Source organism: Diadema setosum, chromosome 16 (genome assembly GCF_964275005.1).
Source record: "Diadema setosum chromosome 16, eeDiaSeto1, whole genome shotgun sequence".
NCBI lineage: Eukaryota > Metazoa > Echinodermata > Echinoidea > Diadematoida > Diadematidae > Diadema > Diadema setosum.
In genome coordinates this window covers 23,762,193-23,789,799 of record NC_092700.1, presented here as the reverse complement: position 1 = coordinate 23,789,799, position 27,607 = coordinate 23,762,193, and the positions used below count along the sequence as shown (strand labels likewise).

The 27,607-nt window shown below is 37.4% G+C and overlaps 1 protein-coding gene across 2 annotated transcripts; it reads left to right on the top strand.

The window, feature by feature from the left end:
• Positions 1 to 249: 249 nt before the first annotated feature.
• Positions 250 to 23,516, top strand: LOC140239889 (adenylate kinase 2, mitochondrial-like). Of its 2 annotated transcripts, none has more exons than XM_072319703.1 (4): positions 250 to 397; positions 20,097 to 20,333; positions 21,259 to 21,426; positions 22,331 to 23,516. In XM_072319703.1, exons 1-4 carry the CDS (start codon positions 299 to 301, stop codon positions 22,547 to 22,549), a joined length of 723 nt encoding a protein of 240 aa, XP_072175804.1. In that variant the 5' UTR covers positions 250 to 298; the 3' UTR covers positions 22,550 to 23,516. The 2 variants fall into 2 exon arrangements, with proteins under 2 accessions (XP_072175804.1, XP_072175803.1); XM_072319702.1 differs by lacking the exon at positions 250 to 397 and adding an exon at positions 17,035 to 17,283.
• The last annotated feature ends 4,091 nt before the right edge of the window (positions 23,517 to 27,607 follow it).

The following is a 27,607-nucleotide window of genomic DNA, read 5'->3' as shown; positions in this document are numbered from 1 at the left end:
ATTATAAGTATTAATCTATCTATCTTTCAGTCTCTTAGTCTACTTGTTCGCAGTATATCTATCTTTTATTCCTCCTTTGTGGACGCGGTTTTTTATGGAGCGGAACGGGGATGCATGGCGTTCTGCGAGTACAGTTCCACAAGGCGCCTGTAATACGAGTCTAAATTTAGATCGATTGAACAATTATATGTCTTCAAATTCATTTTTCGTGATCGATTTCACTTAACACGTCACACACGTGCACAAGATTCCGTCGTACCGCAAACAGCAGAAGACCCAACTTTCTTCCTGAAACAAAATGCCGCCCTTAGCTCAACCAAAGCCCAAAGTGGAGGATGTTGCAGTAGGCATAAAAGCAATTCTGTTGGGCCCACCTGGAGCCGGTAAAGGTACACAGGTAAGAAAGAAAATGTAACCTAAACATATTTCTACATGCAGCGTCACTGCACTTTCTTCTTGCACGGACCAATGGACAAATGTCCTTGTGTGGTCCTACGTACTACAATTGATGTTAGTGGAATGGATAGATAACTCCACCTGTAGTAAAGTAATCAAGTAGCTAAACAGGCTAGATTACCGTGTACTCACTAGATGAGTAAAGGCTAATGCGTGAATGGGCCTCATTTCAAACACTTATGTACTTTCATACCTACATTGAAATTTCAAATTTCACAGAACTAAAATGCCTGAAGGCCTAAGTCACTTTTATTAAGCTTAAAAAAGATCACTTAACCGTCTGAAGATCGGTCTGTATTTTATCTTAAATGTCGGGGCCGGGGATACAATGTTCCGCGGAAGGCGTGGCGCGGAGACTGTCCGGCTCCATGGAATTCCCTTGAGGAGAGCCATAAAAGTAAAAAGGAAGATAAGAGACACCTCTGGACAGACAGATTTTTTTCTGTGTGTTACATGTGAAGAGTTTGTTTGCAAAAACCGATAAGTCCATATTTGCCAAATGGAGATATTTGCGATTAAAGGTCAAGAAATATAAAGAGAATAATAAAATTTTTGCTTCTTTTGACCATAACTTCAAAAATGTACCCTCATATGTAGTGACCAATATATCATTTAAAAGGTATTATTTTGCAAGTACTTTATGACAGGAACCGTACTTTAAAATCTTTAAAAATGGAGTTATCGGTTTTTGCAAACAAACCCTTCATGTAAGTCACACAGTATAAATGCATGCCATAATAACTTATTTCCAATCACTCACATAAAATTTAGATTTGAACCAAATGGACACCAATCACCAATCGGTCAGTGGGAAGCATGAATTCGACGTTGATTTTCATGTCGTCTCTCCAAGCGACTTGTTCTTTCCGAGAGATCACAGTATGAGCAATCAATCTGTCCCATTCTGAATTGAAGTTGGCCATCTAAAGTCTTAAAATGTCATGAGATATATCTTAAATTTCAAGACTAACTACAAAAAGCAATGTAATCGGGACTCCACATCAGCGCCAGAGCTAAAAATAAAAATCAAAGGAGGAGATCTAAGATTACATTCTGTAATATTAAAATTTAGCAAGTTGAAAGAAATTGGTTGGAAAATGCGTGTGTCTGTCTGTCTGTCTGTGTTTGGTCATGTGCGTGCGCTGTAGGATCTCTCATATAAATGTGTATTTAACTTGTTCCTTCCGCAATTCTCCAAGAGCCTTCAATGCCCCAAAACGAAATTCTTTTTGCACGTTGACGGAAAATGGACAAGTTGGTAATACAAATGTACGTCCGTGCAAAAGCAGTGAAGGGGTATGTCCATGTATCTCCTTTCCACATTCAACTAATTAAAGATGTCTGATACATGTGCCATTGAACAATGAAAATATTGATCGGTTGTGAGAGCTTACGCTGTTGGACTCACAAACTCTTTTGTTCTACACGAACAAGGCACCTTAATGGGGTCAGCAAAGGTGATATCTACAATGTAGCGCAGTTCCAATTGCTATGTTGGCCCTACATCTTCATACAAGCTTTATAGCAAAATAAGCGCACACTACATTGGGAAAGAGGGAAGTAATACTTTGATACATGCAGTTTTCATACAGAAAGAACAAAGAACACTGATATTGATAGAAGCACCTCTACATTGTAATTTTTCTATCAAAGTCATTTTTTTCTGGGCCCAGCATTTGAACCCCTTGAGGACGGACTGATTTTGCTACAACTTGCATTTCCCATAGACACCTGCCCGTGTACATACTCGGAGACTCGTCCCAAACAGGTTAACACAAATGTGACCCGCTACAACAAAAAGGTCCTAAAGTCGCGCACGGTCGAAGCCGTGAAAATCGAGTTTGAAGTCAGAGCATTAAAATTGGTCAAAACTTACGATTTTCTGATTTTGATATATTATTGGAGTCTAACATGTCTTCTATCATTTGTTGAAATTTTGAAGCAAAATGATCAAAGGAAAGATTTAAAAAATAATGTTTTTCTGAGCCATGTTTTTTGGCGTTTCAACAAAGCAGAAACTGGTTCCAAAATTTGGATTGAGCGCCACAGATAGGTTCCGCCCCTAACAACGACCAGAGTGATCTCATTGGTCAGTTTGCTGCTTGCTGCTAACCGAAGCATGAAGCTCGCATACTACCCAGTCGACTGGTGCGTGCGGGCGGGGTGCGCTATGCTCAGCGGTTTCTCACATCCTGGTCACTGATTGGTTGGTGAGGAGACCGCCGACGCTGATGTGCTTGAATGAACTACAAGCTACGGGGGTTGCTAGGGCTTACCTTCTATTGTCCAGAGGTGAAAACTGACTTGCGTGTCCCTTGATCGCGATTGCGTCGAAAGGAAGACTTTAAGGGCGCTTTTCTCGATACAGTGATTTTCCAGACATCTCGACATGCTCTCTTTTAAACATTGATATCTCCGCAGCCGATTATTTTTATAAAATGTGTTATCAATTTAAAGCAGAAAGATTAGCGGATTATATCATGCAATTTTCAAATAATCGACCTCGCGCGACTTTAGGATCATTTTGTTGTAGCGGGTCACAAATATTCAATTTGATAGGCCACCGATGCAAGCACATAAATGTCTACATTTTTGGGGAACCTGGTATACCAGGTTCCTGTGTAGGCATACATGTACATCAATTGATGCCACATAAACACTAGGAATGGGTTAACGGCCCGTAAATTATTTTTGCACCAATTTTCAGCTCCAAGTTAAATTTACAATTAACAAAGAGTCATGTCTTGTAGTGTTAGACGGCTAACTTTAGTTTCAGATTGTGCAGGCAGCATATGCTGGGATCATTTGTGAAGAGTGAGTTGATTTGAATGACAGCATGAAAGTCAACAATTTGGTTGAAATTCATGTGAATGACTGAAAATAAGGTATCATTATATTGTATCCTGTGACTTTGGTACAATTTGGGTTTGCAGAATTCGAGATATACATGTACATACATGTACTGTACATCAACATTAAGACAAAACTGCATACATTGTACTTTAGCATCCACATTTTACACACACACACAAAAAAAAAAAATGTCCTGAGAAAAAAAGAAATAGTTGTCAATGCTGTCACTTCAGATTATTTTCATTATCAAAGTGCTGTGTAATACACCATTGCCTCAATGCATGCAGTGTATAAGTATACTGTATGATAGCAGATGAGTCAAAACCTTTTTGTGAATATTTATAGGGCCTACTGTAGTAGTTTGTTTTCAGCTATTTTAACCCATTGCAAGGATGAATCCTGAGTATACTCGGGCAGGTGTCTGTGGGAAATGTGTGTTACATACATGTAGCAAAATCAGTCTCTCCTCAACAGGTTAATTCTGCTAGTGCTACATGTATCTGTTGTACATGCCTGTAGCAGTGTCTACTTCTAGGGGACACTGCTAAAACGAAGCAGGGACAACTATGCTCAGCCACTGTATGGTTGAAGACCAGGATCCAAAATGTCTGCTTGACACAAATCTAGTGTTTATTGAATTGTGGCAAAGGGTGGATAGTGCACAGACCTGCAAAAATTTGATGCAACATCTATGAGTCTGTGTGCTAGGCAACACTTATTGTACAAGTGACAAGCAACCCAGAGACGCTACTTGCAGAAACAGTTTGTACTGATCTAATCATTGAGTATGATGTTGTAATAAAGAGCAAAATAAACATGCGTAAGAATGCTACAAACATCTAGATTTAGACAACATGTAGACAGTCAAACCTACCCTGGTGGCCAACTGCTGTACTGTACATGTATGTAGCCACTGAACTCCCCAGTTTGCATGTGTGTGATAGACACAAAATGTTGAAGAAACTGTAGCAGCCACCCCTGATGGTGTCGCTTTTTGTCTCCCGTGTGGTGGGTCACTATATAGACAAGATTGACTTTATTTCTTGGAGCAGGTGAGGAACACTGTGCAGAGGACTTGCAGAGTGTATTACAATTTTATGCTTAAATTACAGTTTGTTTTTGCTATATAATGATATTTAGTGAATCAAGAATACATAATTGTGCTGTACAAATAATTTGAATATCATTTTTAGTTTCATTTTTAGATATTTTCAGTGATTTTTCAGTACCGTTTTTCATCTTGATGTGCACATACATGTATACAGCATACAAAATGTAAAAAAAAAAAAAAAAAAATGTCCAATAAAAAGAGCACAGTGATTGATCAACTCATAAGAGGCAGTCTTTTTGTATACTATCTACACTGTACAAGTTGTTCTGATACCATTGCATTATCATTGTTATTATTTGTAAGTAACTTGATTGAATGAATGCTATTAAAAGTATGTGTATACATGGAAAAAGAGTACATTGTAGATATGCACAGCCTCAAACAAAAATGTCACAAGAATGCAAGGATGTCAACAAGCTTGTCCTCAAAAGTTTCAGTGGTGATGATTTACATATTAATTGAGGAAAGCAGTGCATCTTTCAATCATACAAACAAGATGCAGTCTACATGCGTAAACCCAAACCTTTTCATGCACAAATGGCGGCTGAGCAATACAGATGAAGACAATATAATGTCTAGATATAGGCAGTTTATGCATCTTCTTGTGCATTGTCTCTGCATTATGAGATGTGTTTTCTTGACTGCTCATCAAACAGGCTTACAAAATACAACCCATCTGTACTGTAGGTGAAGTCGTAAAGGGGTGGTATTTTTGGTTGAGATAGTGATTCAGGTTTTAACTTTTTTGTGAAATAATTAGAAACCACTTAACTTTATACATGAAATATTAAAAAGCATACAGTTCTAAGAGGAATAACAGTTTATTTGATGAAGATCAGTGTTAAAATTGCTATATAGTACAAAGCAAAACAAAGTGGTCATTATAAAAGTTGGGTCCTACCTTTTATTAGGACCACTTTGTTTTACTTTGTTTTTTGATATTTCAGCCATTTCAAAACTGATTTTCATTCCTCAAATTAATCTTGCCAAAAAGACCTGAATCCCCATCTGAACCAGAACTGTACCATCCCTTAAAGATCGTTGATATACATAATCTGAAATTCGCAGCTGTGTTCTTCAATTTCAGCTAGAAGGCAGGCAATGACACAACACAGTACAATAATTGTAGATGATGGTCTTGTGCTTTATAAGACTTACAGTACAGTATGGTGCTGTGTACATGTACACATGATTTGGCAGTGTATACAGATCAAAGTCTGCAAATTTGTCTTATCAAGAATCCATTCAGGGCATGAACTAACATGTCCAAGAACTAAAACAGAGGAAGAATAATGCAGGAGGCAGAGGCAGAGGAGTTGTAAGAGGGGAGGAAGAAAAAGAAGATGAATAAAAGAAGGAGAAAGATGAAGAGATGAAAGATAAAAAAGGAGAAAACAGATGGTAAAGTTATGTAGACTAAAACTGACAGTAATTCCAAATTTAAGAGAGAGAGAGAGAGAGAGAGAGAGAAAGCGAGGTGAAAAAGAGGTCTAAAATAGCTGTGGGTCATGGTCATTGCCAAAGCTAAGTTCTTTTTTTTTTGATAAACCTTTCTGCTTGTAAACTGTAGAGGGAGCAATTTCACTTTCAGTCAGTCCCATCAAACACAAGCCTATCCATGCACACCAGGGCTGCTTACACATGTACTGTACACTGCCTTATGGTTATTGCTGCACAGACACAATACAACTTTGTACAGTGTACATGTTTTATAATGTGAAACATTTGATAACCTTTTAGTCCAATGTATAGTCTTTCTCAGTGTTCTTGCTCCACTTTTAAATCATACATGTAGATATTTTATGACAATTTACACATGTGCTGTGTTGTAGATGTCTTTCAATGGATCATATTTAAATGGTATCATATTTTATACATTACCAAAGCCCATCTTTAATGATTTATGCACTAGATTGTACAGTGCAGAGGAGAGACAATACATTGTACATGGCATTACTCTGTGGATGCAAACAATGACAGAGTATAATGCAAGCAAATACAATTATGAAGCAAAAGAGTGAACCCAGAATGATATAAGTTAATCTACAAAAACAAACAAACAAACAAACAAACAAACAAACAAACAAACAAACAAACAAACAAACAAACAAACAAACAGATTTAGCATCAAAGTATTTGGTACCAGGAAGGCTGAAAAGCTATTTTTGGATTTAGTTAAAGGAGAAGGAGAGATACATGGATTTGCATGTACAGTACCATCTAGATCAATAACAGATTTCTATGACATGCTGTGGCTTTCCATGTAGAGTTACAGTGACTGCTACAGTTTGTAGGTACATTTGATTCCTCTTTTGCATTATACAGTCAGGAACATGAACCTAGAATAAGATAACAATTGAAATCAAACTTGACTTCTTTCAACAATATATATTTCAGATATCTAGATGGCTGACAGAATTTGAAATGAAATGTAAAGAAAGAAAGAACTGTACTCTGTTGCACAAAGGACCGGGATATCATATTACAGTGTATTACCAGCAGCTATTGCAGCTATTGCAACAATACAGCTGTAGCAATATCAAATCTTGATTAGTTTTTGCCCTTTTTTGTACCTTTTATGGCTGTTGACCAGCATATACTGTACCGACAGCTCTTCTGTCTCACCCAAAAATCCACTTTATTAAATGATTGATAGTAGAGGAAGTGATTCTAGTTTTAAACTAGAAAGCATTCTGAGAGTGCAGACCTCTGCCAAGCAGGGTCTACTTTCCAATGATGATCTTGTTCTTCTATAGAGATCAGTGATTTCCACTCATTATGTGGGCAGTTCCAGCGTTACGGACATTACATTTCACACAAAATTTGCAACTTCAAAAGGTCATTAAGATAACAAAATGTTTTTATTCTGAACTCATACAGTGGAATCACTCACATACAGGAGGCTAAGTCATATTAAAAACAGTAAAAACTTCAATTCATTTCACTGTATCATATGGCACTTACTGCATTTAATGTTGGCCGTTACGGACTTTACATTTTTTGGACATGACTTTTTGCATGCCTATACAATCATTGAAAAGTCTGTGAGTTTAAGGACATAATTAGAATAGACCAATGTAGTAATGAATTGAAAGGTAAAGAAATGTTTAAAGAAAATAAAATCAAATTTAGTGAAATAGATGGCATATGTACCTCCTACTGTAGAGCCATAATTGTGGCGTGACGGACATTACATTTTAAGCGTTACGGACATTACAGATTTGTCCACTTTCATTAAGTGGCAGGAGTCACATGCTTGTATTAATATTTTTTATCCTTTTCACTTGGATGATAATCAATACACATTTGACAATGTTGCCATAGCCCTTTCATGAGATTTTTATTCAGGAGTTGCAAATTTGAGGAGTATTTGTTCAGTGTGGACTTTTCTATCATATTGGAATTTAAACTACTTATTTTATGCCTGCAATACAATTTATAAATAACATATATAGATCAGACTTTTGACTTTCTATTATGATATTCAAACTTGTAATTACTCAAAATGTAATTTTAAAGAAATGTTACGGACATTACACTTTCTATTCACATCTACATAGCCATCACTGAGCATAACTCTGCACGAATAAACCACTTTTATTTGAATCAAAACTAATGCATAATCAAAATCAAATCAAGTAATGCTTCAACAAATGCTCAGTGTGTATTTTTGCACAATGAATGTTTTGTTTTACTTTCTTCTTTTTCCCCTACAGTTTGTTGAAGTACAACAGTCTTTTCCAGGGTCAGAAAAGTCTATTTTGGAAAATATTGTTTATTCTGCTTCCAAATCACCTTGGAAGCTAGAAACGTGTTCTTGACCAATTGTGGGAGAGGGTCTAATACCAAGATTCCATCCTGTTCTAAAAATGGCTCTCCTTCACTGCACTCAAAGAAATATTCATGGATCCTTGTCTTTTCAGAAATTTCATAATTGATGGACTATCCTCATTACATAAAGTCCAACCTCAGTTATCCAGCAATCACTTTTCTGGATTGCTCTATTATCCAGATGTGGACTGGCACATGATTTTCTTTGCATAATTTGGTGCAAAATAAGACTATTAAAAAGTACATAACACTTTATTATTTTGCAAAGTAATTGTAATACAGGATATAAATGTAGATAGCTATGGTACATTACGTTTCTACCAACCAAAATACTGTTGCTAGGGGGAATAATGAGGAAGTGTATTTCATTCACATTCCATTTGATTTCCATATTATTGAATAATAAAACATGAAATTTTCATAAAAATTTTAATTTTGAATAGTCAATTGATAATATCCTACCCAATTTGCTTTTAAAGTGTCATGCGTGAGCATATCTCCCTTATCCAGCAATATGGCTACCGTTCATGACATGGTCAGATATTGGGGTTGGACTGTATTTCCTTAACAGACAAGTCGGACCACAACTGACCATACATAGTGTAAAAGACCTTGTCCAGTGATGTTTCTTACTGTTTCTCTTCTTCAACAATGTTTTGACACACATTCTTGCCATCATAGTATAATTACTCAACTTACATGTAATATGCTGCTGCTGTAAGATAGCTTGCATCCATGTATTTCATGGTAGAAATAAGTAGATGTATACAAGTAATAACATTGTAGAGGAATGATTAGTCAAAACCTGTTGAAACACTGCACTTGTTGCTGAGTAAAGTCCCAAATCAATTTTCATGCAAGGGCTGGGGCATTCATTGTGACAGATATCATTATTGTAGGGTAGAATCCAAACTATTCCTCACAATCATAATGTAGCTAATACTTTTGCCACAAATGTGTAATGTCCGTAACGCATTGGTTATGTAATGTCCGTAACGCTTTTTAAAAGGAATTAAATGCAGTTTCCCGAAAAACTGTGTGGACATGTTGTGTGATAACACATTTTAGCTTTGCGTTTGAATTTAGAACAAATTTAGACCAAAACACAGTGTGATACAAAAACTTTTACATCTAAAATTTTACGGACATTACACTTTGATAGAGGTGGAAATTCAAAAAATTGAAATGCTCATCTTTTAAAGAATAATCATTTTCTTTCGATACCAAGAAGGATGATGTAAAAATGAGTCATCAGCTTTATCATAGCATAAAAATGGTTGCCTGAAAGTCATTTTGTAGAGAAAATTTCTACTTCAGAAGAATTGCATGCAAATTATACCGAATTTTTCTGAAATGTCTTAGAAAAAACACATGATTTCAATAGCTAAAAAATTACATTTTTTCCTAATTGCACCAAATTTTTTCATCATATCAGTTTGATATGACCCTTCCTGAATACTTTCCAGGGTAAAACAAAGTTGTTTCTTGATTTTCATTTTTTCACCCTCGGGTTACACTTTTCACGGAATTGCCCGTATGCATGCTGAAAATCACCCAATTCACCCGAATAGAAGCTCTGTTACTTCATCTGCTTCCAACTATGCAGTGCCTTGCGCGTAGCTGAGACCGCCCTAGCTTTACTGCCCTACTTTGGCAAAAGGAAGCAAGTGACATCGAGTACAAATGCTACAAATGAAGAAAATGTTTTTGGGTAGGCCCTTCAACATGGAAATTTGTGATGAGAAAAAAATGTTGGTATTCGTGCAGGTCATATGGTGATGCATTTATGACAATTCAAAGAATTTTGATATTCCCATAGAAACTCATTATTATGTAACATGCTTCCTTTTGTAAAAGTATTATAGATTTGTAGCAAACATGAAAAATCTAGCAAAAGGAAGCATGTGACAATCATATCATATGTTACTTGCTTCCTTTTGCCAAAGTATTATAGATTTGTAACAAACATAAAAAATTGGCAAAAGGAAGCAAGTGACAATCATATCATAAGGATGTTACTTGCTCCCTTTTGCCATTTAAGTATTTTAGATTGTGTTTAAATATAAATGATTTGGCAAAGGGAAGCTAGTGACAATCATATGAGGTTGTAACTTGCTTCCTTTTGCCAATTTTTTTCATGCAATTTTGTGCACTTGCTTCCTTTTGCCACCCGAATATCTCGGAAATGGGCCAAAATTGTAACTTTTGGATTTTTCAGTTAAATAGAGCATGCCTCAAATATGCCAAATCAATTAAAAAAGTCAATATCCATGAAAATGTCACTTGCTTCCTTTTGCCAAATTAGGGCAGTTTAGTGCGCGTATACATGCAAACCTCAAATGCGTGCGGCTTGAACTCTCAAGTTAACCCTATTTGATAAAAAAAAAAAAAAAAATCTGTAAAAAAATCTATAAAAAATCGTGGATCACTGCAATATTATTGTATCTGCTTACTTAATCTTTGGAATTATTATTCTATGAGTAATGAAAAGCATGTTTACAATGTATGAAAATGTATTCAGTAATCACAGTATACACATGATGAAAGAGGAGGCTTGATGTCAGTCTGTCAATTAAATATGTTGCAAATGTATATGTACAATTGTACATCCAAATTGTATTTATTATTTCAGTGAACATGTGTATCCTTGGTTTGTTTGTTTGCTTGTTTTTTTGTTTGTTTTTGAGGGGAGAAAAAATCATATGACACAAATTGACCCTGCTAATAGTTTGATATGATGCACATATGATGTGAATTGGTGGGTCTTGCAACCAAAACATGTGATACAATTGTACAAAGCATGCCTCACAATGTCAATTCATCATAATATGCAGTACTGTGTGAGTGACACAGTGACATCAAATAGTGTGGTCTCAAGAGAAATGTTACACAAATGAGGCAGAATTTATTAATTAGCTTCCTAACCTTTCTGTTCCTGAGTGATAACCTTGTAGTCCGAGTGTGCTGCAATAGAGGCTTTAAACAATCTGCAAAATGATGCCACATTGAATTCATTGTTTTTCTACTAAAAAGAAAAAAAAAATCCTGTTCTCTAGTGTGGGCCAATACAAACAATACCAGCACCATGTACATGCAGTACATGTCCATGAACAAAAAAAGCACAGTGAGAAGGGCACATTTTTACAGTATATTATGAATGCAATTTATCATACAGTGTATTTGGTATCAAAGGTTAAAAATGTTCTCAGAATGCACCAGTGTGTACACAGGTTGTGTACGTGCAGAGTGTACATGTACATTATGTTGTGGGAATAGCCAAGTTGCTTCAAAGGAGAAATCTCCCAAAGGGCGTGGCTGAGTGGCATCCTGGCATTAGCTGCTAGCCCCACCCCACCCCCAGCGGTGAGGATGCATTTCATCTACAGTATACGGACTGCTGCTGTGATCGTAAGCCGTTACTACCGGTGTTTAATGCTGGGGTCTTTGCTGCCAGTATAAATGCTGCTCGGCTGTTGGTGCATGCAGTGCAAGTTAGCTTTCCCCAGGGTTTGGAATGTGGGCTGTAGGCTGCTACGTCTGGCCCACTCTTACGTGTGTGTGATTTTGTGTGTGTTTATCAGTGTACCTGGTATATCCTGTGATTTCTGTGGCTGAGTGGACTGGACAGATTCCTGTGCTCAATAGCTAAGGGAGGGAAAGTGAATGGATTGCATCATTGTGACTTGACGTGTTTAACACAATTCTTCTTCAGTGGTGGAATATGTATGTTTGTATTGGAATTCCCTCTTGCATTGTCTCAGCTCTGTTTTCAGTTTGACTCACTGCACGCATGAAATTTGTTCTGCCTATGGGAAGGGTTTATGAACCATACCGTGGATTGCCGTCACGCTGTCAATGTGCTACGTGATGTGATATATTATCGAGGTCACTGTATTTGCAAATGATGTAGGCTTATTAGGCCTACATGTATGCCACCTCTCTCATCCAGTTGACTGTTTACATGGGTTTGCGCTGGTTTTAGTGCAAAGCAGTACCTTACTGGTATTGTTTCATCTTGTGCAGACAAATTTGTTGATTTTTATGTGGAATGATTTGTTCTCCTGAGCGCCATCCTTTTCTGAAATATTTCTTGTGCTCTTGTATTGTAATTTTTGTATGTAGCAATTTTATTTTGTTTTTGACATTTATACTGTGAATTCATTTTTACAGTGTGATTTGCAAAGTATTGAACTTGAGCCCTATAATATGCAAATTTGCAGCTTCTTAGCCATTGGAAATACAACCCTTGTAGATTATGCAGTGCTCAGCTATCACAGTTCTGATACAGTAGTATTCTACAGAAGATGAAAATTATTTGCAGGACTTTACATGTATAACATGTATTATCCTCCTGAATACCACCAGTAGGCCTACTCTTGATGTACACAATTTCTATGGCATAATAGTTCTCTGACGCTTTACATGTATGTGGCTGTTGCAAGGCTGTTGAAATCAAAATCGCCAGGCACCAAAGCTTTGGTGTGAGCATATTTTAATACAAAACATGATCAACTGTAAAATGTAAGATAGCATTTTGTAGTACACTGTAGTTGAGGTTCATGGATTTCTCCTTCTTCTTCTGTCGTATGATCAGGGATGATGCAATACAACAGGGTTGGTGAGGGGTTATAGACTTACAGTATACCGGTAGGTTGATGTCGCATGTACAGTATTTAAAACTGGCTATGTTTTGTGTAGGATGCATTTCACAATGCAGATTTGCCAGAGGCTGAATGTTGTATTATACTTTCCGTCAGAGATACAGACTTGTAATCAAATTAATGAAACATTTGTAGACTTTTTTTGTACAAAGGAACTGAGGCACAGATACAATTGTATGTACAGCTGTATTGGCTTACATTGTAGCTTGAGTCTCTGTACTGTAGCAGCATAGTTACAAGTATAAAGCAGGGAGGTGTTTTTTTCACACCTCCCTGGTATACATTGTAATAAGATTAATTGTACTCGTTCCCCTCTCCTGCATTGGTAAAACATTTCCTCAATTTATTGTTTTGCCAGTCAGCTACAATCCTGTACCTCAGGAATGCAGTTTGTCCGTAGCCATTGAACACGTCCTAGTATACAAAGTAGTTACAAGTGGAAAACTTGTACAGTTACTATGTACACTCTGCTTCTTCTTACCAGGATAGCAGACTTCAGAAATGTACATGGGTGGGTATGTTCTGCATGGATGGCCCCTTGATAGCAGAGCTTACAATGTGAGCTTTAAAAATAAAAGCTCAGCCAGGCTGGGGACAACAAAACAAAAGGAGACTTTAAACAGGAAGAAAGATGGATTTCAGTTTGAATACTGTTACAGTATGTATTTAAAAGTGCTCTATATCTGGTTTACTTGATTTTACAACAGAATGGATGCTTGAAAATCCAAACAAAATACTGCAAAATCTGTGTTCTGTATTATTCCAGAATATGCTGTTAAAGCCTGATATACATACTAGCAGACTACAACAACAGTCCTTGCTCAAGGAAGTACATTTTACACCAGAGATTTGAAAGTCTGATACCACCTGTGTGCGTGTGGAGCTGTCATTGCATTAGTAATAGTACTAGAAAAGGATCATGGTTTCTCTTTCCCTTTTACAGTAGCAAAGTCCAATGTACAAGAAAAAACATGCCCAATGGCAATCTTTCTCAAATGTCATGTATTTGTAGGATCGGAAACCTCTGTGTTTGGTGTAGAAATACTGTATCTGCTGGTTAGTGTCATTACTAATTGATAAATTACTGATATTAGATCTTATTCTTCATATTGCTCTACTTACGGTGTGTTTTCATGTTAATCATTTAGCGTTCATGGTGTTAATGCAATATTACAATGTTACTTTCCAGTGCAAGGCCAGTCAATGTACACATAATACTGTACACTGTATGTAAACATTGCTGATCCTACAACAGCTCTTTGAAATACAGAGTACGCACTGTCAACTCATTCCTATTAGAAGGTCCAAAAAATAAAAAATAAAAAAATAAAAATAAAGGTTATCCATGCTTCCTGCTGATACAGTTTCTACCAAGTCCTGCTCTTCCAAAGCAAGGAGTTGTGTCTGATAACTCCTTGTCCAAAATCTTGGCCTGGCACACAACATGTATGTGTGACATTAAACTCAATGGGTACATTTTAAGTTTAATACTCTACCTGTACATACACTTGTAGGACAACAAGTTGAATAATACATGTAGCGACCTGCCCTCAATTAAAAATCAATGACAGTACACTGCACTGTAAGCACAGTGTTTAAATTCACTCCCAGTAATGTTACCATTTCTACCAGCACATTTTGATACATCACAACTTGTTTTAGTTCAGTGTAAAGCATGCATGCAGTGACTTACAATTCTACATCAACTTTGTATTATTTTATAGAGCTTCAAGTTGGATCCATGCAATTACAGGAAATTACAGGAACCAAAGCCCAGATATGCATCAGGTGAAAGCAGCAATATTTGTAATTTTAAATTTGTGGAAAATTGGACCATCAATTCAAAGGTTATGAATACAGTATTTAAAGTTTTGGTGCCAACATCGCTGGATAAGGCAGGTACTGTACACTCAATTGTCAATCATAGTATAGCTTATGATCCATACTTTACATTTGAAGTGTTCATGGTTTGTGTTGTACAATGATGTTTCGGTTACAAGAACTATCAAAATTAGTCATCTGTGCAGGAGGCCTATCAGTGAAGTTTAATTTAAAGCGGGGCCAATTTGTGTCACAGATTTCGTCTTGCCTAAAACAACAACAACAACAACAACACAACTTAAGGTTTCTTCTCGTGATACTATCCAAATTTAGCAGTGATGATATCATCTGTGTGTAGGCTCTTTGTAATACAGTGAACATGGTACAATGTTCAGTGAGACACCTTTTCTACTTTCAATGTACAAGTACGCTGTACAATTCATATCAGCCAAAGACTGATGAAAATGTTTCTCCTGTATACTGGGCCTCCATTTATACTACATTGATTATGCCTGTAATGCTGGCATGCTGTGTATCCCGAGGATGCTGAGATAACACACGGTACAGTACAATGTAGCACACCACTGTCGACATTGCGATTGCCTGCTGTAGACTGTTAAAAAGATGTTCAATAGCCCATCAAATTTAAAAAAAAAAAGATATATGAGTGAAAAACAAAAATATAGATGCGTGTGATGTGTGTCAGACACACATGCAAGAACAGTTGATGTTGTTTTTTCAGGATAAAAAAACCCAGTTATTTTCAGCAAAGCAAAACATACAATCTTGTGAATGTCTGTGGACTGCCCATAGTGTTCACTGACTTGGTCATGATTGTGACTGTCATCTACACACTGTAGATCTTTGTGGCATTTTGCATCATTTTGATTTGCTTGGACTGTCTATGGTAGCATCAGATATTCATATGATTGATGCAGTTGTTGGGGTATTTACAAGTTTTTCTTATGGTTTCATATCCTCCAGGTTACCAAACAACTTTAGTAAAAAACAAAAAAACAAAAACATAACAAAAAAAAACAAAACAAAAAAAAACAAACAGGGAAACAAACTCTGTTTAGCAATATGTATCTTGAGGATGCCAGGACCTCCGATTTTAACTTTTGTGACCAGTGGGCCCTACAGTACATCACTGTACACTGTAAATGTACCTACTGTAACAAGAGACCAGGGCCCCGTTGCAAGAAAGTTGCAATCAATTGCAAATAATTGCTAATTTTGAAATAACCATTCTGATTGGCTCAGGGTCTGCCCTATTAAGAAGACATGCATGCAACAATGATTTTGATTGTCCAGTGACAATCAGTTGCAAGTTGCGTTTAAACGCAAAGTTTCTAGCAACGGGGCCCAGAAGTGGTAATTACTGGCAAATCAGGACCACCAAATTCACCTTGTTAAAAGCAACTATCCAAACAAGCTTGTCATAACAAGATTTACCTGACCATGTATGTCCTTTGCATGTATACACTCTTGTTCAGGAAATGTTGCTGTTTTGATTTGCATCAGTTGTGCAGAATTCTGTCAGGATGGTAAATACGGTACACCACTATACCTGGATTGAAGAAGGAATTTTTTGATCATTCTTGTTTTCATCATCTGATTCTTATAGTTCATAAAATGGATTAACCCATAGGTATACGCCCATGGTTCTGAAATCTCCATCCACTTTCTACAAGACACACAGAAATTCCAGAAACAATGAGTTACCCATTAAAACCATTCAATCCTGGAATCATTTTGCAGGTGCCTATAAGATGTTGGTCATGAATGTGATTCTGCTGGAGTTTTGATAGTTTGTCCACTGTTGAAATGCTGAAGTCTGAAACCATTCAAATTTCCTTCCTCTACTTTCATCCTTGCGTAGAAAGGAAATGACTTTGGTTTTGTTTGACTGGATGACGACCTCAGGAGGTCGACGATCTGATGGTCTATAACTCTCAGCGTAGTTTGTATTTTGTGGTTTAGTGTGTATTCAGATTCCTTTGTGATGTGCGAGTCCAGTGTTACAGCTAGTTTCAATTGCACTTTGTGGCTGCGTTGAATTGCTAATAATGCAACTGGAATAACAACTGTATGTGATTGTCGTGAAGAGATCCGAATGAGTGGATGTAAATTTATGACTCCCCCTATCTTCCAGCATATCCATCCTCCCCCCCCCCCCACCAAACACTCCCCAAATCTGAATCCTGCTTTATAAACAGATAAAGCCTGCAGACGGAGTTCACCGTTACAATCCAGAAAAGGGAGTTGTGTGAGCTGCATCATCAATTTGAAACTCCAGATGCTCCGTGGAAGCATTGCTCAGTGACTTTATAACATTGTCTCCGCTGATCGTCTGAGAACGATAAAGAATTGTGATAGTCTGAAGATAATTTGTGACTTGACGTTCTAATAATGTCAGCGGCGATCGAGGGCCGGGATCCAGGAGCTGCCCTGCGAGAGGGCGAGGGAGGGCCGGAGCAGCAGGGGGCTGAACGCCCCAAGTTCTGCATCGTGCTTGTGGGACCCCCTGGAGCAGGGAAAGGAGCTCAGGTAGAGAGTGGTTTCTTGCCTACCAAATTGTTCTCTTTGTTATGTTTTGTTTTCATTGTTTTTCTTTTCTTTTTTGTGATAGTTTCATTTAGTTTTTGCATGTGTGTGTGGTTTTAAAAAAAAAAAATATTCTGTATCCCTCTATCCCAAAGAGGCATTATTGTAAATTTTGGAATTCTTTAATGTTATGTTGCAAATAGATCTTTTGGGGTTCATCCCCTTCAAGTCACAGAGCTTCAAATGAGTCCTCTTCAGATGATATGCCAGTGCAATCTGTCACTTTGAACTGCTTGTCCAGCTCTCACACTACCTCCAAATACATCATATCAATACTTTACAGAGTGTCTTCAGAAATTTTCTTCAAATTGTCCTCTTTGGCCGAAGAAGAAACATAATGTTTGATATTACTGCGATCATATATTTTTTCTGTGTTCTTTACTGAAAGCTTACCAGGCAAATATGTTCATTGTTGTGTATGTTTGTTTCTGTTATCTTTTCCCTAATGTTTTATTTGAATTGAGAAATTGTTTATAATGAAAGGTGAAAGTTGGAATGAGATCATCCCTTTGGATGTATCTTTGAATCATCTACAAAGTGTATGAAAAGAAAGAAAACATCAGATAGAACACTGACAGATCTTCCCTGTGAAGTAGCGTTGCTGCAATGTAGATGTTGTCATTTTCATCCCTTGTGTAGTACAGGGGGGGGGGGTGTTTCACAAAGCCGTTCTTAAACTTAAGAAGGACTTAAGTGCGACTGGTGATCAGTTCTTGTGCTGCCGAATTATTGAGATTCTGAGAAGTTCAGCAATGTACTTATCAGAATGTATTTTATTGGAATATCAATAGAAGAATAAATCAAAGCAATGGATAGCAACTTTGTGAAATTATACGATTTTACATTACACAATATGAACTGTGTCATGTACTTTTTGGTTTCATTTTACCAGACATGCATACCAGGGGTGTCACAAAATAGATGGTACACATGATGGTCTTTTGCAAAGTAATTAAACTTTCAACTTTTAATGACAAGCAAGCTACTCCAAACAGCTGTTTCAGCTGCTCTGATCAAGGAGGTACATGTATTCTATGGACTATGCCTAGAAAGTACCTCTGTGCTCTGACATGGACAGGAAAGCTTGTCACATGCACCGCTCATGCAAGCAAGGCAAGAGATGCATGGCTGTGTCTGTTTGGGTGGACCAGCGGGCAGCCCCTGGGGAATATTAATGTCAGCAAGGGATGAAAGGCATTCACGTGTAATGTGAAGAGACTTTCAATTATCCAGTGATTGCTGCTCTCCCGTGGTGATAAAGAGTCTGAATTGTAGACTATCCATTGAATGTGCTAGCGGTAGGAGAGATAGTCTACTGTTTCCATGAAGAGAATGCGACGATGGTGTGATGCGGATGGTTTGATGAGGATGGTTTGATTGGGAAAACAGGATGAGATGGGGGCCGTTAGAGGTCGCTCACCGGGATAGACTGGATAGAGCATGTGAGGATGTGTAGTACGGCTAATCTCACAATCTCTCATACATGTACATTGTACAATGTACTTCTTTGCACTGCCTGAAAGGTCATCATGCTATAGAAACCATACAATGTATACAACTGTATTCTTTGTGCTTCCATAGGCCCTATTATGTTATTAAAGAATCACAGTACACTGTGTTTTATTGTACAATGTATACTGTCTGCATACCCATCATTTACAGACAAACTGTAAAAACATGAAACATGAGTGTTTGATGTCACATACCGATATACTGATTTGACAAGACTATTAAACGAGATGCAGTTGGTGAATTTGGTATTAAAACATATGTTTGTGTAAAATTGTATGCTTTTTCAAAGCAATACACTTGTATGTGTTACAAATTGTATGTATCCTACACATACATGTATACATCATACATTTAGGCCTGATTAATAAACAAGTAATAGGCCCTAATGTTCGATATACATGTAGTGATTGTATTATTATGTTTGGAGCAGTATAATGACAAATTGAACTTATCCTCCAATGTTGTTGCACCATATTACAGTATAGTGTATTGGCATTTCTTGTTCAAATTGCAATGTCATTTTATCTTCATTGATTTATGATGGTGATATTTAGTGACAGTCTCAAAAGTGTTGTATCTGAAATGCCCAGTATGGCCTCATTAGGGTTACCAATGCTGCGGCCTCACTCTATGATAATGATTAAGCGGGATTCATAAGTCAAGATCTCTCTAGTGCTTATTTATAGCACAGTGAGCCTACAATACACATACAGTAGCCATGTCTCTCCTTCTCCAGTTTTAATCAAAAGGATGCCCAATTTTAGCATCTACAATGTGTGTACATGCAGACCATTCTGAGTTTTGAGGAAAGAATCTGACTTTTAACCATTCTCCCAGCTCTTGTTTCAATAGGAGTTTCATACTTTTCTTGATAATTTTACAATACAGTCCTATGAGAACTGCTCTATTTTCTTTTGAGCCACATCATCTCAATTTTTTTGGTCAGAAAGGTTGAGAGGTCTTTGTTTGTATACAATATAAATACAATTATTCATCTTTAAAGTACCAGGGTACATGTATCATTGTGCAGCCTGTAGGGTTTTGCCAACAAGAAGACCCCCAGAATTGGGTGCATAGCATGATATTAAGTACTAAAAAGTTGTAGCAAAGATTTCTGCTCACAAAAGCATTAGATGCTATAAAGAAGATTTCCGGGATTTTTCTGTATAATGTATGTACATGTATGTCAGAGCAATGTTTATCAGTCATTAAATATTTTTGTGTTTCTTTATTTCCAACCCCAGGCTGCCAGGCTGGTCAATGACTACTGCGTGTGTCACCTGGCGACCGGCGACATGCTGCGCGCCGTCGTCGCGTCCGGCTCCGAGCTGGGCAAGAAGGTGAAGGGGGTCCTGGACAGCGGCAAACTGGTCAGCGACCAGCTGGTCGTCGACATGATCGACAGCAAGCTGGACAGTCCCGAGTGCAAGAATGGTTTCCTGCTGGACGGCTTTCCCAGGACGGTCGTCCAGGCAGAAAAGGTAAAGCGTTGCATTGTGATGCTGGTCATGTAGGAAAGCCTTGTTTACTGTGAGGTCACTTGGACTGTGATTTTACCTTCCTTTAAGCCAATACCTCATTGTAAATATTCCTAAAAAGAGACCAGCTACCTGCACTATTGGAAAATTGGGAATGCTGAAATCACCTTGTTAGAAGTGGTGCCTCTTTTTACGCGAGCTCGAGGTAATGTGACTTCCCTGTAGTTATAGAATCCATCCTGTATTCAGGTTGACTACATGTACCGTACCAGACAGTCACATGTCTGACGAATGGAATCAACTTTTAGCAAGGTGTTCTGTTTGCTGTCTTTGACAGTTTGCTTCAAATCATTGCAGACGGGTGATAACTTAATATTGGTGATGACTTTCATAGGGAAGAGATTGTACTTTGCCTATTTTATATTTTAAACAAAAAAAGACAATTTTCATATCATCATGTGCAAATTATCCAGTTGGTGAATTGTGAGGTAATGATCGCTGTGCCTTATCTAGTTTTCAAAGTGTTTGCAACAGCTGGATGCGTATGAAGTGCAAGTATTCACAGACCAAAGCTTAGTGACTCTTTACTTTATTAACTGCAAGTTCTTTAGGAGGCAGTACTTAAAAGTGGATATTTTTTGCCCGAGTGATTTCTTGCACCCTGCCGAGTAGGATGAAAAATAGTACTTATTAGAATGACATTTGCCTGCTGTATGACACTTACGGTACATGTTGTACATGAGCCCTCAGCCCAACAAATTCAATCGAATATCAGCCGAATATTCTTTTTGATTTGAGAAAACTACAGAAAAACAAGACAAAAACCAAATATAATATACCAATAGCTGCTGTAGCGAATGATAAACTGTGTCAGAGTAATCCCATATCCGAGTGCTCGCATGTTATGACTGTTTCCTTTCTCTATTAGCTTGACGAGCTGCTCGAAAAGAGGAAAACCAAACTGGACGCTGTCATCGAGTTCGGCATCGACGACTCGCTGCTGGTGGAGCGAATCTGCGGACGCCTCTTCCACAAGCCCAGCGGGAGGTCCTACCACACCAAGTTCAACCCACCCAAGGAACCCATGAAGGATGATGTGAGCTTGGTTTTATATAGTTTTTTTTTTTTTTTTTTTTTTTTTTTGGGGGGGGGGGGGGGTTGTTGTTGTTTTTTTTACTCTTCTTTCTGGTAGGCAGTTGCACTGACAGTACTCCTGGTGTAACAATCTGTAAGATAAATCTAAATAATGTGTTTGTTAGAAATTGATGTCCAAAGTCTTTAATATCTGTACAAATGTATGTTCTGGAGCAGTTTTAGTTTTGTGAATTCAGTGAGTCAACAGATGACTGATCCTGGGAAATAAAGCAAAGGTACATGTACCTCTATTGCGCAGTTACACAACTGATCTAACAGATAACATATACCATACATGGCTTGTTACTACTGGTGGCCTGTTCAGACTATTTTTTAATCTTAGTTGCCTGATCAGGCCACCCACCAAGATGGAAATTTGGTGGCCCAACATAAATTTTTAGTGGCCCTGGGCCACTAGGCCATGACTAATGTCAAGTGCTGCTTTATGTTGGTTTGTAAAGTTTAGATGGTAAAAGATTACAAATAACTTTTATGACCAGATATATGTCAACAAAGCTACTTATTTTGTATCTTCATAAATTGCCCCATCATATTCACACAAATGTTTGGTTCTTTTTAGATTTGCAAATTATGCTACAATGTTGATATTAAAGCCTGTGGTATTTGCACTGAAGGACTGCTGTTGTTTGTTTGTAAATGCTCGCTATATACGTAATAAATTTGTGAGCATATTTGGTGAAGACAAAATAAAATCATTGTCTGAAAATGCTTCCCAGCTCTTAAGTTTCAAATTTGCTGATGATTCTCTCCAGGAGGCAACTCTTAGTTGTATTTCTGTGATTCCCTGTCCTTAAGAAATTGATAATTTATTATCACTGATTTGCATTCTAACTTACTTTAAATAGATAACAGGAGAGCCCCTGGTTCGCCGTGGTGACGACAACGAGGAGACCCTGAAAACGCGACTGGAGGCGTACCACCGACAGACAGCGCCCCTTGTGGACTACTATTCCAAGCAGAAGCTCCACACCCGCATCGACGCTTCCAAGTCTTTCGACGCTGTCTACGCTAGCGTCCAGGCTGTCTTTAAGAAGGTCCAGAAGGATAGAGTTGTATTCGTCTGATTACTGCATCATGTTTTTTTTTCTTTCCTTTTTTTTTCAATTTTTAAATCTGAGTAGTTCGAGCAGAACGTATATTTTTGCGACTTAACTCATAGTTGATAAACTTGAACGATCATAAGAGGGCAAGCCCTGTGATTATGTGGAAACTGTTGTGTGTGTAAAACAAAGGTTCTCCATCTACTCTGTACACCGTATATTTCATGAATCACATGCTATTTGCTATTTGTGAATTTAAAAACATGCGCAAATGTTTGAATCCCAGCATGGGTGTGTGACGTGTACGCATTTATTTCCCCGTTCAGGACTGCACCTCCAAGATCGCAAATTTAACCACTTGTGAAATTGTCAGGAAGTCCCGATTTGTGAAAAATTAGCCTCATGAAGTGTATGGTGTATACAGTAGTGCATCGCACTGAGATATTGTTGGCCTTTGTATGAGCTCATGATGGAACTCACAGGGATGTTTGTGTCAATAATAAATGGAAATAAGTAGACTCTTGAGAAGGGGTACTATATGATACAGACTGTATATGGACGACGGTTTGGAGGTTAAACTCAATTACAGCATTGTGACTGTGATTGAGTGGTTCAAATTAGGATCTTGAGTGCGGAAAGGGTGTGTGAGCAGATGGGTGAAAAATGTATATTGATTATGAAGCAATTATACAATAAGCTAAATTATACAAATATGAATATGCCTGTGCAGGGAATCAAATATATCTAAATAATTCTGCCTTGGTGTATCAAATCCTGTAGGACTGTCACATCGGTGCTTAGGAATGTAATATTTCAATCATTGTTTATTTTGGGTCACTATTTTCCATCATTTGATCATTGATCAAAATAGCCATCTTCCCAGCTATTGTTTTCAAAAATATTTAATCTTGTCACGCTCATTTGCTGATCATTTTGTGATGCTTGGTGGCACGGTCCTATAAATGTCCCCCAAAGCTATTAAACTATAATGATTAAAGGGGAAGGCTAGTAACTGATCAGTGGGAATCAGTGGAAATGCTGGGAGATGATTGTTCCAATCCTTATGGGATTCATTCAAGAGTTCATTGTATATCTATTGTTGTGTGAAAATGATTTGCTTCAGAACGGTCTCATATTCAAGTAATGTGCAGATTAATGCTCCGTCACTGACCAGGGACGCTAACCTGGAAGCATTAAACTGCACATTACTTGAATATGAGACCATTCTGAAGCAAATCATTTTCACACAACAATAGATATACAATGAACTCTTGAATGAATCCCATAAGGATCGGAACAATCATCTCCCAGCATTTCCACTGATTCCCACTGATCAGTTACTAGCCTTCCCCTTTAAATGTTGCTTCATTTTGTTTTGTGCTGTCACCCATGCCAAAGTTCATGCTAAAGCTATATCACAGCTCCAAATGTGTGTCAGTATTTTTACACAGAGAATATATTATACAGTGGTGTGTCCTGGTGTTCTTATAATTTGCCGGGTCTTGTGATATTAATTCTTACTAGAATGGCAACTTCTTGTGGCCACAGCCAATCAGGAAGCAGGATTTTTGTTGTTACCATGACAAGTTACCACGGCATTTGCCACTGTGGCAAGAGTTGCTATCATTTCAACTTCTTTGTGTTATGGAGTCCAGGTGTAAGCAGGAATGAGCCTCAAAAGGCTTCTTGCATTTGTGAAACTGGGTTACTTGCTTTTCGATGAACATATTGAAGATGTAACAGCATTAATTTAATTAAACTGTAGTTGTGTTGTTGAAAGGCTCTACACAAAATCTGTATGGTTATTTATTAAATTGTTATTCTTTCTTTTTGTTTGTTTGGTAGCTTGTGGGAATTATGTACTATGTAAAGCAAATTTTTGATGGTTTGGGTTTAAAAAGAAAAGAACTCTAAAATCACATGTAAAGTTTTAATAGTACTACATTATATATCTCGAAATCTGCCAAGCATAATCATCTTCATATTGTATTCTGTAGATAAATGCACACACACACACACACACACACACAAACAAGCATGCAAATGGGCAAGCTAATTGTGTTCATGTGTATTGAAGTCATTCAATATGCGTCAAATAACCCCTTGGCAGTGTGTTACAGTGTATGTGTCAGTGTCTTTAAGCACCATTCTTCTCTTTGAAAAGAGAAGTTGGACCACTTTAATATTCACCTTTTTGTTTTGATTTCTGTAGTTTCTGAAGAAATAGCGTGGTTGTCACTTTATTGTAATGTGGGACGTAATATTCCCGAATGCAATGTAAATGTCTTGTGTGTGCTGTACTTATGGTTATCAGCAGGAGAAAGAAAATATATTTTTCTTTAAAATTCTAGTGTTATTTACCTGACCTGTAGATCAGGAGACTTGGACATGTGAGAATTAAAAGCAATATTAATTGCAAATTTGGTATACTTTGTAAACTGATGGAGCCAACTCGAGGATGGGGGTTTCATTTTCATTAAATGTATCAATAGTAATGCGCGCATGAGTTTGTTTTTTCCAACCAAGTTAATATCTGAATTGCTGACCCATTGGCAAGCCATGTTAGTCAAGAGAGACACGTCAGAAGGTACAATGCAAATCAGGACCTCAATACCAGGGGTTAGGGGGTTGCAGACCCACCCCACCCCCACACACACTTTTTAGAATCTTTAAAAAAAAAAGTCTACCCAAACATGAATTCCAGTTATACTGATGCATTGCCTGATTTGTGAAATTCAGAGGATTTGTGTAGGATGGAAAGAAGAATTTGCAGTGTCCCAGTTCAGCCGTTTTGATACCCTGCTGATGTCTGGAAAAAATGATTTAGTTCAGATAGTGATGGATGTGTGATGTAATCACAATTTACTTGTATAATATCAGAATAGTTTTTGTTTTTGTTTTTGTCAGTGGTGTGAATGGACACTATTTTCCTTTTGTTGTGTGTTGTTTTGTATGGTGACTACTTCTTCTATCGCATTCATAATGAGCACACAACACACTCTAACCATGAGAGTAGATACAACATATCTTATGTATTTCCTACCCTACAAGATCTCGGTTTGAAAGTATGAATTCGTTTTGCTTTAGATTTGCTCTTCAGCATCACATTTATACGTAAATGAAAATGTTATCAGGGAAGACCTACAATAGTGTTATATCTTGCAGAATTTTCTAGTCCTGTGGACCGAGTAGTAGAGTGTTCTAATAAACTTGAGGGGAAAATGGAAAAATGACTGTCCTGTGTCTTTGATCTTTGTTGCTTTCATTTGTGAGGACAATATGCATGTTTTTGTGTTTGTTTGTTTTTTATAACTGAGCCTTAAGCCACAAAATTAAACGAGAAAACTAAGAAAATGTAAAAGCATCACTAACTACTGTAAAAGTGGATATTTTTGCATTCGTAATTCGTCACGCTCTGCCGAGTAGAAGACAAATTTTGCATGTTTTTAATTCTATGGAATATAAGCGATTGGAAATATAAGCGTGCTTTATTTTGGGGGCTAGTTTCTGGCCACGCAAAATGCACAAAAATTTCCACTTTTACAGTACGTTTTCAGAGAAAAGTGATATTGGTCTCTTACAACCACATATGCAAATATTGTAGGAATGACATCACATTGCAACTCTCACACTGACCATATACAAAAAAAATAATTTACAATGGAAGTAATTATTTTGTTAATTTACACTACAGTACATCCTCTTCACCCATAGCAGTTATAATTACAGGGGAACCTCTTAACGAGGATCTAAAAATAATGGCAATTACCTTGTTATGGCATGTTTCTCACTTTAAGAGTACAGAAACAAAGAAACATAAGACTACGGGCCAACAAAATCATCATGTTATATAGAGAGGGTTGTGTTATATCCTAATTCCAGGGCCCATACTGATTTATACAAAGTACTAGCTTATCACATAACGAAGACATTATGGTGCTGAGAACACAAGATTTTCTCATTTCCATTCAGGTTATGAGATGAAAACTTGTATAAAAATTATCATTTAAAAAAAAAATAAATAAATAAAAAAAAATTACCTGGGGCCTGTCTTATAAAGACTTGTGATAGAAATCAATCACAAGTTTCTTGTGAGCTGCAATGCAATTTGCGATTGATTTGGGGACTTGTGATTGATTTGAAGGCTTTATAAGACGGGGCCCTGGTACTTGTAGTTCAAAATGTGTGCAGGTCAAAAAGAAACTTGTGAGGCCTGCTATTTCCTCAGCAATTGAAAACGTACGTACAATTGCATGTACGTGTATTTGCAATAAAGGTCACAGTTTCGTGAAATCTGAAACTTTCAAATACAATTGTACCATCTTTCATTTGCAATCTTGATGAAACTCTCATCACTGTATACGAAAGGAACTGGATGTGTGAGCTGAATCACACTTTCACTATGTGCAGCCATAGAAGCAAAATACATTCAACTTGGAATCCACAAAAGCAGGATCGCAGATGAGCATACCCAAAAACACCAGAAGCTAGAAGTGGCATGTTATCATAAAAGAGTAGGATTTACTTTCCAATAATCTTCTTTACACTTTGTGTTTAGATATTCCCTGTGTCGGCCAAGTATTCCCCACTTGGCACACAATTATTCTATCAACATACAATATATGATACATTGTATATCCCACAGTGAAACAGCACAACACATCACAAAGTAATACCAGAGACCCCAAACACAAGCACCTTCTGATCTGGAGATTCTCCCGCCTAAAACCCCTAGCAAACGGGAGACTCCAACTTGACGTGCACAAAGCACGAAGTTCCTTGTAGTCGGGGTCCAGCTCTAGGGTTCTAGACGATATCTCATGCTATATAAGGCTTATTTTTCGACATACGATGACACTAAGTAAGAAATCATTTCAAGAGGGAGAAATTAAATCTCAAGCGGGAGAACAGGAGATTTTGCAAAAATGGGCTTTCTGTGGGAGATCTCCCGTCGAAAGCGGGAGAGTTGGAGTCTCTGTAATACACTGTACATACAGAGCACTCCAGTTATAACAAACACATTTATACCAAAATTTCAACACAATGGAGTGAAAATTCAGAGCCGTAAATGACTACAATTAC